Source organism: Spea bombifrons, chromosome 8, assembly GCF_027358695.1.
Source record: "Spea bombifrons isolate aSpeBom1 chromosome 8, aSpeBom1.2.pri, whole genome shotgun sequence".
In the NCBI taxonomy this organism is placed as follows: Eukaryota; Metazoa; Chordata; class Amphibia; order Anura; family Pelobatidae; genus Spea; species Spea bombifrons.
The window spans coordinates 22,348,589-22,363,501 of NC_071094.1; the positions used below are offsets into that span (position 1 = coordinate 22,348,589).

Here is a 14,913-nt window from a genome sequence, read left to right on the forward strand (position 1 = left end):
ACTGCCTTTACACCAGGGCTTGACAAATTTTTTTTGAATCTAGGAGCCAGCTAAAAAAGTTAGGAGCCAGGATTTTTTTTTTAAACTAGCAAAGTTTTATTTTCAACGACAAAAATTAATGATGTCCCAAGGGACCCCCCCCTCCCTTAAATATAGGTCCACTTTCCTCGAACCCCTATTTTTTTTTAATACTTACATTTTGGCTTTTCTCCTCTGACATGACGAACCTCTCCCCTTCACGAAGAACTCTTCTGTGAGCCCCGCCCCCTTGAGCATCACATCTTGAAAGGGGCGAGATGAAGAGCCTCACTGAGGCCCTGCCACTCAGCAACACTGTGTGTGCAAGCCGGCCGCTTTAATTTTATTAGGAGGCCGGCTTGCACACACCGTGCTGTACCGTGAGCAGGGCCAGTCCTCGAAGTCTTGCGTGCCGCACGTTGGACACCTCTGACCTAGACACCAGGACAAAATTCTCAGCCGCCATGGCGACCTGGCGCCAGGGATTTGTCGAGCCCTGGTATAAGGCATATCTGGGGCGGGCAGAGTGGCATATATGGGGGGTATAAGGCATATCTGGGAGGCAGTGTGGCAAGCTTGGGCTCAGATGTGCATAAAAACAAGAAATTCATTTTTCTCAAAGTTTTTTTCATTCTGCTCTTTGCTTTTCACCCAATTTATTCATTAAATTATTTTAAATAAACAAAACAACTTTTTTTTATCCGGTTCACTCCTATCACACCCAAGAATCACGTATCAGGCCCATCATACCCAGCTATTACACCTCACTCCCAGACAGCTTACTTGTTCCTCCTCCTTCTTCTTACCTTGAGCAGAGCTAGAAACTCCAGAAGATGCAAAACGGGGCGGGCCAAGCGAACGGTAGCAGGCCAGGAACGGAAAGGAAGTGGCGTGTCAAGACAAAGACACTTGTCAAGACAAAGGCACTTGACACCTGTTGGTTTGCTGAACACACCCTGGTTAATACAGTAAAGGCATTTAAGCAAGCATGGGATAGGCATAAGGCTAAAGGAAAGTACTCAGAGGTTGGGTAGACTGGATGGGCCTATTGGCTCTTATCAGCCGTCACTTTCTATGTTTCTAAATGTGTAAAATTGGGCCTACCAAACATGTGAGCATGCTGCTGGAATCTGGGTATGCCTGGGCATGATAGGAGTGTGATTGATGTTAGTAATATATTTACTGTTAGTATATATTTAACATAGCAATGAGATACCCATCATGCACAGGCAGCCAATACATGCACATAACCTACAGCCTACCTGTGTCCAGCCCCCCCTACTTACACATCCATTCATCACATTCATATACCCTTCCCTGAACTGCAGATCTTCCGGTGCCGCTCACAGACTTAGGCAGGGGTGCTGTCTCCATCTGCATTGCGCGCAGTCTGTTTGAACTTCTCTTGACCTGCCCAGGGGAACAGGAATGGAGCAGAGTCACATGAGGTGACTCTGCAGGGTTCCTGCGTCCCCTCGACGGAGCAAGAGACGCTGCTGAGCAACACAGCGAAGCAGCAGGGCCCCTACGGATGATTATTTTCGGTGTAAGGTGGGGTCTATCTCAAGGAGTATATAGCATTAGAGATACTGTTCTGTCAGTGACAACAGAAGAAAACAGTCAGGAAAGATGAAGAGATCTTAATGTGTATAGCTATCACTAAGAAAAGGAAATTCATTCTAACTGAAACAGAATTGCTTTTTTATAGATGTGGCTCACAATCTACAGTAGATATTAGGGAAAATGTACAGCTAGGTGACCCCTGCAAGAACTCAGCACTTAGTTCCCTAATTTATGCTGCAAACATATACAAACCAACTTCTTCAGACTCATGTTTACTGTAACTCATACAAAAAATACATACAAGTAGCTTATTGTAAAGGAATACAATTGCACGCTTCCACCACCATCTTGTATCAACCTCAATTACTTTATTTTACCAAAAGCCACCATGTGTAGATTATACAAGTCATCTTTAATTACATCTAAATAAAAATGTCCACAAATAAATACAAGCTTAGTTCAGATGTGGTATGATGCATTTTGCATAAAAAAAAAACATACACTGATCACCATCACTTAAGTAAACCTGTAAATGCAGTACATAAGGAAACCTGATTTACAGAGATAAGGTATCCTTTGACACATTAGGTTACTGTGAATGGAGTAAACGGTCTTGTGCAGTAAACTCTTTAAATGTACAACCACTAACAGAAGCAGAGCTGCAACATTTAGGTGAAGTCAGCCCATGTTCTTGCGATTTCCATAGCCCCGACGATGATCATCTTTCCAGTCATCCCAGTTCCGAGCTTTCTGCAGTGTCTCTGGGTCATCTGTCTCTTCCTTTCTTTCTCGATCAGCTAACTCCTGCTCTTCATCTGCAGGACAAAGGAGAACTCTATAAACATTTACAGTAGTGCAGTAGTCTTTCATAATTGAATAAATAAAAAAAAGAGTCAGGAAGCCGTCTCTGTTTAACACAAACACAGAATCCCCTTAAAAGGTTACCCCTGACCTGTTTGTTCACAATGACTCCACATTGAGATTTACAGAGTAACTTATTCCAGTAAGGCTTATAGGGTCATGGAATTTTAATTGTGCCAGCAATTTCACATTCATTTAAATACTAATGTATGTTAACAAAAGATCCTTGCCTTCCTGCTTCCGTTCATTTTTTTTTTTTTTTTTTTTTTTTTTTTTAAACAACGACATCTGCACTCCTGATCATGCAAGTATACAGTTGTCTGGTGAAATATACCTGTTGGTTTGCTGAACACACCCTGGTCGGGGAGCATGCCCTTTTTTCGATGCTGCTCGTACCAATCATCCACAGTCATTGTGGGAAGACTAGGATAGCCTGCACCAAATACCCTGCAAAAGTCACGTTAAAATTAAAGACATTACTTCAGACACAGCTACCTTTATGAAGCATTATGTCGGATTTCAAGGTTTAAATAAAAGTTAATACATTTGTCAAATGAAATTACATGCAGTGCCAAGAAAAGCATCATATAATTATTTCTATGCACAGTTAAAGTTTATCGTCTCTGACAGCTTCATGCATATTAAAAGTACTTTGTGTTGAGGCGCAGACCACCACGCAAATGCGTGAAAAAAAGACCCCTCTTATAGGATTTGCTTGCCGGCACAGGAGCTAACTGGAGGTAAGTATAAGCTAGGAGATGTGTTCAGCTGGGGTGGGGGAAAAAGGAGCAAATGCGTAATCCCTACCATGCATTTGCAAGGGAACACCACAAAAAGGTTAACGGATGACACAGATAGGCATTTTTTGCGGGGTATGAGCCCCTAAACCAGTTCAGTTAACCAAAATACCACAAAATATATTAAGGTAAGTGTCTTGAATTTGAAAAAACCTGACACAAATAATGTTTTTTATGGTAGCTACAGGCACAAAATGGAAGATCCCCATACCATACCATAAAAAGTGGGTGTGGGTATTTGTGAGTTTTTATCGATTTGTTTGCAGGTAAGGGGTTGCTGGTTGTGCCATAATGTCTGATCCCCTGCACGACAGAATGCATCAGACGGTTTTTATGCGACACTTCCAGAGTGGGGGTCATGAACAGAAGTTCCCTGCACGGGACCACACACTGCTACTTTCTTCATGACGCTCCATGCCATCACGATAGGTTTTTGGGCAACTTTTTTCATGACGGCATAGAACGTCACAAAGGTTTTAAGGGGTTAAATATACAGCTTTTTTGCTTTTTATCTTTTACAAATGTTATGGTCAGAGTTAAGTAGCACACAGGATCAAACTTACACCTGCCACAAATCTGGTATATGCCAAGCATGAAGGATAACAAAGCATTCAATTAAGTTGTGTTATTTAGAAGACAATTTCTCTATAGGTTATTTTGATTTGTAGGTATAAAATGACAAGTCACATAAGATAGATTATATATAAAAAAGCATTTTATCTACTAAAATAACCAGTATCTGGATATTTGTCTAGTTTTCAGAAAACACAATTTGACAAAAATGAAAAAAGGCTGCAAGATAAAATAAATTGAAAAGATTCCATACTTTGCCTGTACAGCATCACGAGTTAGGATAAAGGGTTTCATTGGCGGCCGGGCTACACGTGGTGGAGGATTTACATCAGCTCCCTGTAATACAACAACCGGTGTTAGTTTATATTATGAAGTGTAGTATACTCTGTTATAAATCATAACCTCTTTGCGACCAGAGACGGGATCAGGTATGTCTACAAACACTGGTCCGATACCTGTCAAGTCAAATGATAAAACTATCGCTGCAGCACTGACTGAATCAGGAGTCATGAAAAAAAGTATTGCAGATTCCAAGCTGACAGAGTGAACATAACGGCACCTGGTACGAACAAGAAACCCCTTCTCGCTCTGAACGTACGGTGATGAGGAAATCAGAGCCACAGAGCTTGGCTTCTTAATCACTACATGATCAACAAGCAGATTAAAGTGAAAAACATAATAATAAAAAAAAAATATGTACCAATGCAAAGATTACTAAACTTTTCATAATCTCAATTACCTTCTTCATAGCTTCCCTTGCTCTGACAAGCGGCAGCTCCTGGTCTATGCTCTCAATCTCCTCCAGGGCAGTATGCACCCATTGCCGAAGCTGAAGAAGATAATACTCTCTGACCTGTTCTTCCTCCGCTGTGCCAACCCTCACAGACTCCTGCAGGCTGGCAAGACGGCTCTCCAGCTCCTTCTTCTGGTTGTACCTGGAGGAAGATAGCAGAATAGCTCACTAGTCAGGACAGTCAGCTTGTGTTTCCTTTACCGCGTGAGAGCAGTATACTAGATTATATACCTGAACAACCAACGCTGTTTGGACCAAGCATAGAAGAATAGTAAATTTAAGGCTAGGTTTCCACTTGGGTTTTTGTCCGGCGTTTTTTTCTTGATGAAAAACGCCAGGAAAACTGCCAAGAAAACTGCCGCTGCATTTACCTGCGTTTTGGCGTTTTTTCTGCAGTTTTTTCTGGCGTTTTAGCCTTTCTGTGGAAATTGCTTTTTTTGACCTTAGGCAGTTTTTCCAGCCTTTACAAGTTAGAAGTTTCACCCAGCTAAAAGGGATTAGGATAAATGGCAAGTATCTGCCCTCTCCTGATGTCATTTACTTGGTAGACCCTTTTGTCTCTTTTCTGTGGTTTGTAAGGCATGCTTTATTTCGAATGTCTGCTCCTCTGGGAAGATTGGCCCCAAATGATGGTGCAAATTGTTTGCTGTTGCTTTTGGCACGCAGGATCCGGTCGCGTATGTTTGTTTGTAATGGCATGTTTGTTCCAAATGGTGTAAAATTCAATATGAACCAGTCCAGGACTTTGTTTTGTGTGAAACTGTTTGTTTTCAGCCTATTTCTCGTAGGACACACAGATACTGGGTCCATCCTCTGCATTGTAACTGTGGAAAAAACGCCATAAAAAACGCCAAGGCAATAAACCCACATGGCTTTTTCATGGCGTTTTTTCTCTCCCATAGACTTCTATTGGAGAAAAAAAGCCAAGATTTCTTGCAAAAAACGCCAGAGTGTCAACATGCTGCAGTTTTGAAAAACTGCCACAGAGCCCAAAAAAGCAGAAAAACGCCAAAGAGGACTAAAAAAACGCCAAACAGAAAAACGCCAGGTGGAAATGGCATTTTGCGATTTCCTATTGAATTACAGCTAACATCTGGCTGCGTGCGTTTTTCACAAAAAAACGCCAGGTGGCGCTATTGGCGTTTTTATAGGCGTTTTTAGCTAAAAAAACCCAAGTGGAAACCTAGCCTAAAGGCAACATTTATTAGGCAGAGACAATTTAGCCTCCTTGTAGAAGAGGCTTACCGGAGTTAACTATTCATTACAAATTGTTAAGCTGATAAATGGAACTCAATTTCACAGCTCACCTGTAAATTAATATCTGAATGTTAATAGTGATATCAAATAAGCAGTAAAGGATACTGAATACAGGGGAACAACAGACACTTTTGAAAAGAGATCCTGAGGTTTATTCATTAAACCATTATCTGTAGACAAGCTGAAGCATTTCTTTTAACCAATAATGCATTAATTATGTCCAGTGTCAGCAGTGTCTCTCAAGCTTATTACAAGATAGTACAAAGTCCCTTCAGATCTCCATCATTATTTACCTCAGGTATCCCAGTTATGCTGGAGATGTGGCCTAAATGAGGGTTCTTATCTACACCTGTGGTGGCCGTGTCCTAAAATTCAGCCTTTCTGGGAGATAGTGGTAAGGGTGATCAGGGAGGTCGATGACCCAGATTTTACACCCTCTCTGGAGTCTTTACTACTTCATCTTTCCCACCTTTCATTTGGCAAATATAAAAGAAGCTTGACGATCCACTTGATTAATGCTGCCAAGGCGATATCTAAATTTTGGAAATCAGCTAATCCACCACCCATTGAGGCATGGTTTTCTAAGGTCAACATGATCTCTCAAATGGAGGACCTGGTTGCCACTTCTAAAGGATTAGGTTACAAAATCTGTCTGAAATGGTTATCCTGGGCCTCTTCCCAAACTTTGGGAAAATATGCATCTTATCCTTTTATTTCCTTCCTGTGCTTTTATATGCACTTTTCAGACAGTACCCTGGAGCATTTCATTTTTTTTTGTTTTGCTTTTCTATGTTCCTTTTTTGATGTTATATAATTCCCTTCTCATTTGTGACATTACATTTCTCATTCTCAGTGTTTAGGTCAACAATTTGCAGGGTTTTCATTACAATCATGTTAGCTTATCTCTGGCTACCACCGTGAATAAACCTAAAAATACGTGATACTGTGGTAAAGTGAAATAAAGTGAAATAAATAAAATAATACTTCCCAAAAAGACCGCAGCTGCCCAAACGACACTCTTCCTCAAAGTGTAGAAATATAAACGAACCAAAAATGTATGGGGCGCAGGTACATATAGAGGGGGAAAAAAAATACAGTATAGTGTAGATTGTATGTTCAATATTAACGAAAGGTGGTGTGTTGCACTCACAAGTAAAAAAGGTGATTCTGACCCATCAGCATGGAGTATGATAAATTCTTTAATATTAAGACTTTTTACGAAGAATATTAAAGAATTTATCATACTCCATGCTGATGGGTCAGAATCACCTTTTTTACTTGTGAGTGCAACACACCACCTTTCATTAATATTGAACATACAATCTACACTATACTGTATTATTTTTTTCCCTCTATATGTACCTGCGCCCCATACATTTTTGGTTCGTTTACCTTATCTCTGGCAAATTTTGTTTACAACCACTTATTCTTATATGTAATTTAGATATTACATGGGGCATGCAATTGTATTTATCTTGCGATCTATGTAATCTTGCACATGATCTGTCTACGTTTGTACCCTGTATCATCTTATCAATGCACTGTGCTGTACTATATAATATTGCTTAATAAACAGAGAATTGATTCAGTGTCAGCAGTGTCTCTAGAAAGAGGGACCAGGTTTGCCTTGCAAGATACAACATTCAAGAAATTTCACCTATTTAGTTATGCATGTTCAACTCTGAACTTCCACCAAGAGAGACTTTCAAAGGGTTGGCCCCAGGGCCCTACCAATATCAACTTTAGAACCAAAATTGAGTTTTCAATGAAAGACATCGTATCTGTGCGACTGGTAAACTTGAGATATATATAAGGCAAATCTGCTGTACAGTCTTCCCTTTGTACAGAAAAAGGTCTATTACAAATAAAAATAGAAAATCTAAATACATGAAACAGAGCCTAGAGTCTAAAGCAAAAAAGATAAATATATAGGCAAGTGTGTACCTCTCAATCTTTGCCTGTCTTTGTAAAGCCATGGCCGTTAAGTTTGGATTAACTGCTGGGGACATACTGTGGGTCATCTTCTGTTCTTCTGAGTTGGAATGGCTCTGTTGTTGAGGAAGTTCAAACTTAGAGACCTTGTAGTCGTGACATCTCTGCAAGAAGTCCATAAAGTAAGAGCGTGCAGTTTCCAGATGCTGCAGTCTTTGCGTAAGACCCACTTGTTTCAAGGTCAGGGCTCCCTGAAGAGCTGGTAAGAGAAGGTACCTAATATCCGCAGAGGAAATCTCATCCAACTCCTCATTACGGCTGCAAAAGAGAAAGGAATTTGTTAGCGAAAATGTATGATCTGAAAACAGCTTTATTTCAACCAAGAAGTTAAATATTTATGATTTGTATCGGTAGATACTGTAATAGTAGTCAGGCATTTTTAAAGTGGCCCTATCATACAGAAATGCGTGAATGGCAGATTCTGTTTAAATTCAAACTTAAAAGAGACTGAGCAAGAGTTTACATTGACCAGATTTCATTTTTCTCTCACTGGAATTTTATGTTATTTTCTATAAATTCCAAGGCTCTTTAAAAAATACATGTTTCTATACCAAGAAAAATGTCCCTTGACATGACTGCCAGTTTATCCGACGTGCTTTAACATTAAACAAGAACAGTAGTTTCACCATCTGCCTGTGTCCTGCAGTATGCTTCTGTACAGAGCTGTGAAAAAGCATTCGCCCTGATTTATTCAAATTTTTTAATATATTTCTCACACTTAAATGTTTTAGATCATCAAACTAATCTTAACCACTTAAGGACCAGGCTGTTTTAAAACGTTTGCGGTGCTTGTGTTTAGCTGTAATTTTCTCCTCTCCTATTTAGTGTACCCACACAAGTTATATTTTTTTTTCAGGACAAGAAAGGATTTCTTCAGATACCATTTTGTTATAAAAAAACAAAATAAAAAAATGTTTTAAAAACTTTTTCTCACTTTTATTTGAAAATCTGTTACTCATCTAAAAAAAGCTAATGAAAAAACCTGCTAAATAGATTTTAATATTTTTCCTGAGTTTTGAAATACCCAATTTTTTTTTGCAAGTTACAGGGCAATAAGTAGAGCTTTGCCATTTCAAAACCATTTTTTCCAAATCTGGTCATTCTGCCCCATGTGCTATTTGGAACATCTTTGAAGCTGGCAAATGCAATTTAACCCCAGAAAACCATATATTTTTGAAAACTAGACACCTCAAGGTATTTCAAAAGCTTGTATTTTAACCCATTCCGTGCAGTGCCTGCAGAGTTCTCAGGAGGGTCCGGAAAGACTCTATTGGAAACTTATTTATTCTTTTAAAGGATGCCGCCATCTTGCAAGAGACAAAATTTACCACTGTGCAGCTTGTGACCACTCTCCAGAGAGGTCAGAGCACGTCCTGGGGTGGGATTTCGGTGTTGCTGAATGCCTTGCCATTGAGGCATTTCAGCGACACCAATGAAACATAGGAGGCAATCGTTTAGACATAAAAGACTCATTGCCAGTTACCATAAAAGTTTGATTGCAGTTGTTGCCGCCAAGGGTGGTAAAACCAGTTATTAGGTTAAGGGGGGCACTTTTTCGAATCAGTGATAATAGGTTTTGATTAAGTCTTTTCCCGACATCGTAAACAATGCGGGCGAGGGTTTATTTATTGGAAGCTCTTTCCTGCCGCTAACGGACTGTCAGACCATGGAGGAGGAGGAGGGCAGCTGCAGGAACAATGTTGCAATTTCTAGATCAGATAAGTATTTTATTTGTTCATTTTGAACAATGCATACGAAAGCGCTCACACAGTACTTTACTATGCATTTGTTTAATGGGGGGTGTCAGGGACATTGAACTGTCCCTTTATTTGGCGGCGCTATATACATAAATAGCAATTCACAGATAATATGTCTAGAATTTAGGTCCAGCATTGGCGAGGTTGACTTATAATAAATGATGCATACATTAAATCAGTTACACTGAATTCAAGAAATCTGGCTAATGAACCCGGCACAGCACATTAAGACATTTCGGAGCGTTCTAACGTGATCCTTCACACTTAATCTCGTAGTTAGTGTAGGACTCAAAACCTCGTGATTCTGCCTCATGAGGCCTTACACACAGCAATAGCCCAAGGCTGGTACCTGAACAGATCGAGCTGAGTGACCATCCGAACGGCCTGTTCCAGCAACCCCAAGCCTTTCTTCACCTTGTCCTGTAGTTCACGGGACGCAGACGGCTCACTGCTCCCTTCTACTTCCTTAAGCAGCTGCCATCCGTTCTCTAAAAAGTGAGCCAGCTTCGGGAACTCCGGCTCTGAGGATTCCGCCATCTTCGCGTTACATGTCTACTCCTAGCGGCTTCCGTACTCCAGAGAATACGCGCTGACGCCGCCATATTGTGCGTGGCACGCGATACGCTGACTGCAGAGAAGATAAAAGCATTTTCTGTCGATTGTGTTTTTTTGGGTGACAGTAGAGGGCGCTAAATGATTGCAGACGAGGTGGTGTTTCTGACCGTTCGAAAGGGCAGCGATGCACTATTGAGTGGTTATGGGAAGCGGCATGTATTTGTTGAGTGATTTTGATGCCTTTAAGGGGCACAATTCGGTTTATAAACTATCGAGTATCGTGATATATGTGTTGGCAATATGATGATGCAGGGGCATGATGAAAATGTCCTAATGTTGATATAGTGTTATGAGTGTATTAAAATCATCGGTTATGGTAAAAGTTCTTAATGTTTAGTCATGATAGCAATTACAGAGTTTCCAAAATACCAAAATAGGGCATTTTTGATGAATTTATCCCTCAGAGTCAGGAGGGTGATAGAGCAGCAGTAGTGCAATGAGCAGGTACTGGTAGACAGACAATAAGACATATCCAGACACATGGCATACATGATGGAATTTCCCCCAAAATGGACAGTGTACATGAACTTAAACCATTAGTGTAAGGAGGGAGATAGAGCAGCAGCAGCACTAGAACATCACTCTAGCTGATTAACGTATTTAGTATTTAGGTGCAGAGGTGGCACAGGCGTGTTGCTTAAGGGGCAGAGGTGGGACAGACAGGCAGTTTTTTTAGGGGTAGAGATGGTGCAGACAGACTGTGTCAGGGGAAGAGGGGGCACAGGCAGGCTGTTTACTGGGCAAAGGTGGGGCAGGTAGACTGTTCATGGGCAGAGATGGCACAGGCAGGCTGTTTCCTGGGCAAACGTGGGGCAGGTAGAGTGTTTATGGGCAGAGATGGCACAGACAGTCTGTTTAAGGGACAAAGACGAACTGCTTTTGGGGCAAAGATAGCACAGACATGTTTGGGGGAACAGATGGCACAGGCAAGCTGTCTGGGTGCAAAGGTTGCACTGTGGGACATGTTGCATGCAAAATTGGGGTGTCCCAGGGCCCTGTGGTTTCTAGTTATACACCTGTAGTGACGTGGGCACATGAGCTCAATCACACAATATATGATATTTCCAGGGCTGCTTTCCATTCTCAGTCCAGCCCTGTGTTCTTCCCTCAGCTGCTGTCTTACCTTCATGTTGTGGTGAAAGAGCCCAGCAAGTGCCACGCAAAACAAACCCTCAAAATCCCCGTCTATACCTGCTTTGACTTTGTTTGCCGCCCTGTCCGTCTCCACCCTTCCCATATTAACCTCTGCACTAGCTCGCGGAGCTGCCTCTGTTGGGAATGGAGTATGTGCACAACCCCTGCTTTGGCCTGCCTAACTATTAATTATTACAAATGTATTTTGTGCTTTACAAAAATATGAAGCATTGCAGGTAGTGTAAATGTATTACTGAAACACAACGCAGGAATAGAATTTCCAGAAATAACACACTGCACCTATACGGTCCCCTGCCCTGTCCTACCTGCCTAATTTGTGAACAATATTGTATTGTTTATTGTATGCTCTACAAAAATATGAGGCTTTATTGGTAGTGTGCACTGTCCCCTGTCCTGTCTTATTTGTGAACAATATTTTATTATTTATTCGTGTTCTAGAAAAATATGAGGCTTTACTGGTAATGTAAGTATTATTCAAAAATAACCGTAACCCTTACAATCCACCCTACCCCACTCAATTTTCTGCAATAGCAGTACACTTACACTACTTCAGAGATGAGGTGACAGTGCTATAGCCAGGCTGACACTGAGTCTCGGTCTAACACTGACGGATGTCCACCTCAAAATCAGTAGCAAATCTATAGGGCCATCTCTCCTTGGGCTGGTAATCAGGGCCGTACTGAGGAGGGTGTTAAGTGTGCACTGCACCTAAGCACCATGCGCACTGGTCTGGGTAACAGGCACCCACGGGGCCAATATGTATATGTGTATGGGAAGACGTGTACAGGGGCAGTGTATATGTGTGTGTGTATTAGCTGGCGTGTGTAAAGGCAGTGTATTTGTGTATATGGGTAGTGCATATGTGTGTCTATTTGCGTATAAATACAGTGCATGTGTGTGTGTATAAGGGCAGTATATGTGTGTATATATGGGCAGGTGTGTGTAAGGTAGGGTGACCAGACATCCCCGGTTTCCGGGGACAGTCCCCGGATTGAGGACACTGTCCATGGACAAATTATGTCCCCGGACATGTCCCCGGATAGAGGGCATGTGTGTGTTTGGGCAGCGGTGTGGCAGAGCCTGTCCTCGTGTATGCGTTTGGGCAGCGGTGTGGCAGAGCCTGTCCTGGTGTGTGTGTTTCGTGGTCGGTGTGGCAGAACCTGTCCTGGGGTGTGTGTTTTGGTGTGGCAGAGCCTGTCCTGGTGTGTGTGTGTGTGTGTGTGTGTGTGTGTGTGTGTTTGGGTGTCGGTGTGGCAGAGCCTGTCCTGGTGTGTGTGTATTTGGTTATCTGTTTCCTGGCACTTTACTTACTATAGGAATACATTGAATTATTTAATTTGTATTTATTTAGAGATAAAACGCCCTCCTGAATTTGTTGTCACTTCAAAGGACAAAACTTTCTAGGCCCAGAAATCAGTGGGAGGAAAAGTAAAGGTTTTGTGTTATTTAATCTATTGCAATCTGTATATTTTACTGAAAAGGATTAGTGGCAGTAAATTGTGGCTTCAGGCATCCCATGTATGATGACTTTTTTAGTGTATTGATGAACTCCCAATCCCATCACATAAGATTCTATCCTATATTATCTGCCGTGCTCTTATGTCATCTTTATCCAGCACACATGGATGCTGAGGAGTTAAGACTCTGTCTATTTTAATCCTCAGCACCAGGCCCATGATACTCTCAATCTGCCCAAAAGATTCTAAGAAGTATTTTTTTTTATTTCGTGGATGAAATTTGAGAAATAACATATATATCATGCAATCACTTCATAAACACAAACTGCATATATACTTTGAAGAATTGAATGCTTATAAAAAGGTTTTTTACCCTTTGCCAATTTAAAAAAAAATGTGCCCGGATTTAATTTAAAAAATCTGGTCACCTTAGCGTTAGGCAATGTATGTGTGCAAGGGCAGTATATGTATTTGTATATGTGTATGTATGTGTGTGAGGCTCCACCCTTATAACCAGATGGACGAATCTGTAAATCTACTATGTACTGAGCCTACCACATCAGTGTCTGTCTCAGTACATATTGATAGGAGTTATAACCGTCAATGTCTGGCTCAGTGTAAAGTGATAAGTATTATGCTGTACCACCATCAATGTCTGGCTCAGTGTATACTTATAGGAGTTAGTACAATGATAGCAGTTATGTTGTACCACCGTAAATGCCTGGCTCAGCATGTAATGTTAGCAGTTATGCTGTACCACCGTCAATGTCTGGCTCAGTATATAGTGATAGGTATTATGCTGTACTACCAACCATGTCTGGCTTAGTGTATAGTTATAGGAGTTATACTGTACCACTGTCCATGTCTGGCTCAATATGTAATGGTAGGCGTTATGCTAGTTAATATTTTATTTTCAATTGGCATACAGTTTACAAATTTGTGCAATAAATATTGTTGCCAACGTTAATTTTAAAAGTGGGGGTGCCACATACAGGATCCGCCCCGGATTCCTAATACTCTGTTTGCCCCTGGGATGTACCTGTACATCCTGACTTTGTTGCAGCGGTACACAATAGATCAGGATTTTTTTAATGGCCTGGACTCTCCCCTGTCTGCAGATCGTGTATGACAGCATGCGCGTCGGTACACTATTACAGAAGAAATTCCCGATCACGTGATAGGGCATTCCCTTCCAGTAGGTGTCAGTGTTGACACACATTGGAAGCTCACTTGAGGACAGGAGAGACTCAAGAGGTTCTTTCTAGACCCTGATGGCTATTTGCAAGCCCTGCTCGCTGTCGCAGTGTGATCAGCAAAGACCGGTCAGGAAGAGGAGGAGAAAAAAAGTTTTTCCTCCTTCCCGGAATTGAAAAAAAAATACAAAAGGTAAAAATTAAATAAAATAATTAAATAAATAAAAATGATTTTGATCCCAGTAATGTCACCTTACCACTGGCATCACAAATGTATGAGAGATCCTCAAAGGGAACTCAAGCCATACGGCAGGGAATAAAAAAAACACAAAAAAGCCCTACCACTGTAACTAAAAAATTATTTTAAAAAAACCGTCAGTAGTATTAAAAATGCGTAATATGCCTTATTGAACAAAATATATATATGGTATGATTGCAATCAGGGGATGCTGCTGAACATAAATCGGGTCATTGTTCAGTTGTGGCACTTACAATAAAAGACATCTGATTTTGTTTCCTTAGTATAGTTTATTTATCACTAATTAGGTTTATATTTCTAAAGGCCCTACTTCTAAACTATGTGTAATTTGTGCGGGTTCATCAAATATGGGAAAGGGGGAAATCATGGTTCAACATACATATAGTTAAAAAAAAATAAATTAAATACATAAAACTGATTCTGTTTATGAAGACACACTGGGCCTGAATGGGTTAAGTAGTGAGTTTTTGATAATCTTCCATATTCCACTGAATGAACTCTAGGTCTAAGTCAATATTAGAGAAGGGCCCAAAACAAGGGCTTTCATTAGACAATGCTTATAAACGGATGCCACCAATAACGTCTTTGTCCATTAGCCACTTGAAAACTACAGGCACTTAGAC

General features: G+C 40.9%; 1 protein-coding gene across 1 annotated transcript; it reads right to left on the reverse strand.

The window, feature by feature from the left end:
- Positions 1-1,929: 1,929 nt before the first annotated feature.
- On the reverse strand, positions 1,930-10,193 carry IGBP1 (immunoglobulin binding protein 1). Its single transcript, XM_053474013.1, has 6 exons — positions 9,961-10,193; positions 7,807-8,112; positions 4,552-4,747; positions 4,066-4,148; positions 2,777-2,889; positions 1,930-2,396 (listed from the first exon to the last, which is right to left on the reverse strand). Exons 1-6 carry the CDS (start codon positions 10,146-10,148, stop codon positions 2,260-2,262), a joined length of 1,023 nt encoding a protein of 340 aa, XP_053329988.1. The 5' UTR covers positions 10,149-10,193; the 3' UTR covers positions 1,930-2,259.
- Positions 10,194-14,913: the final 4,720 nt, after the last annotated feature.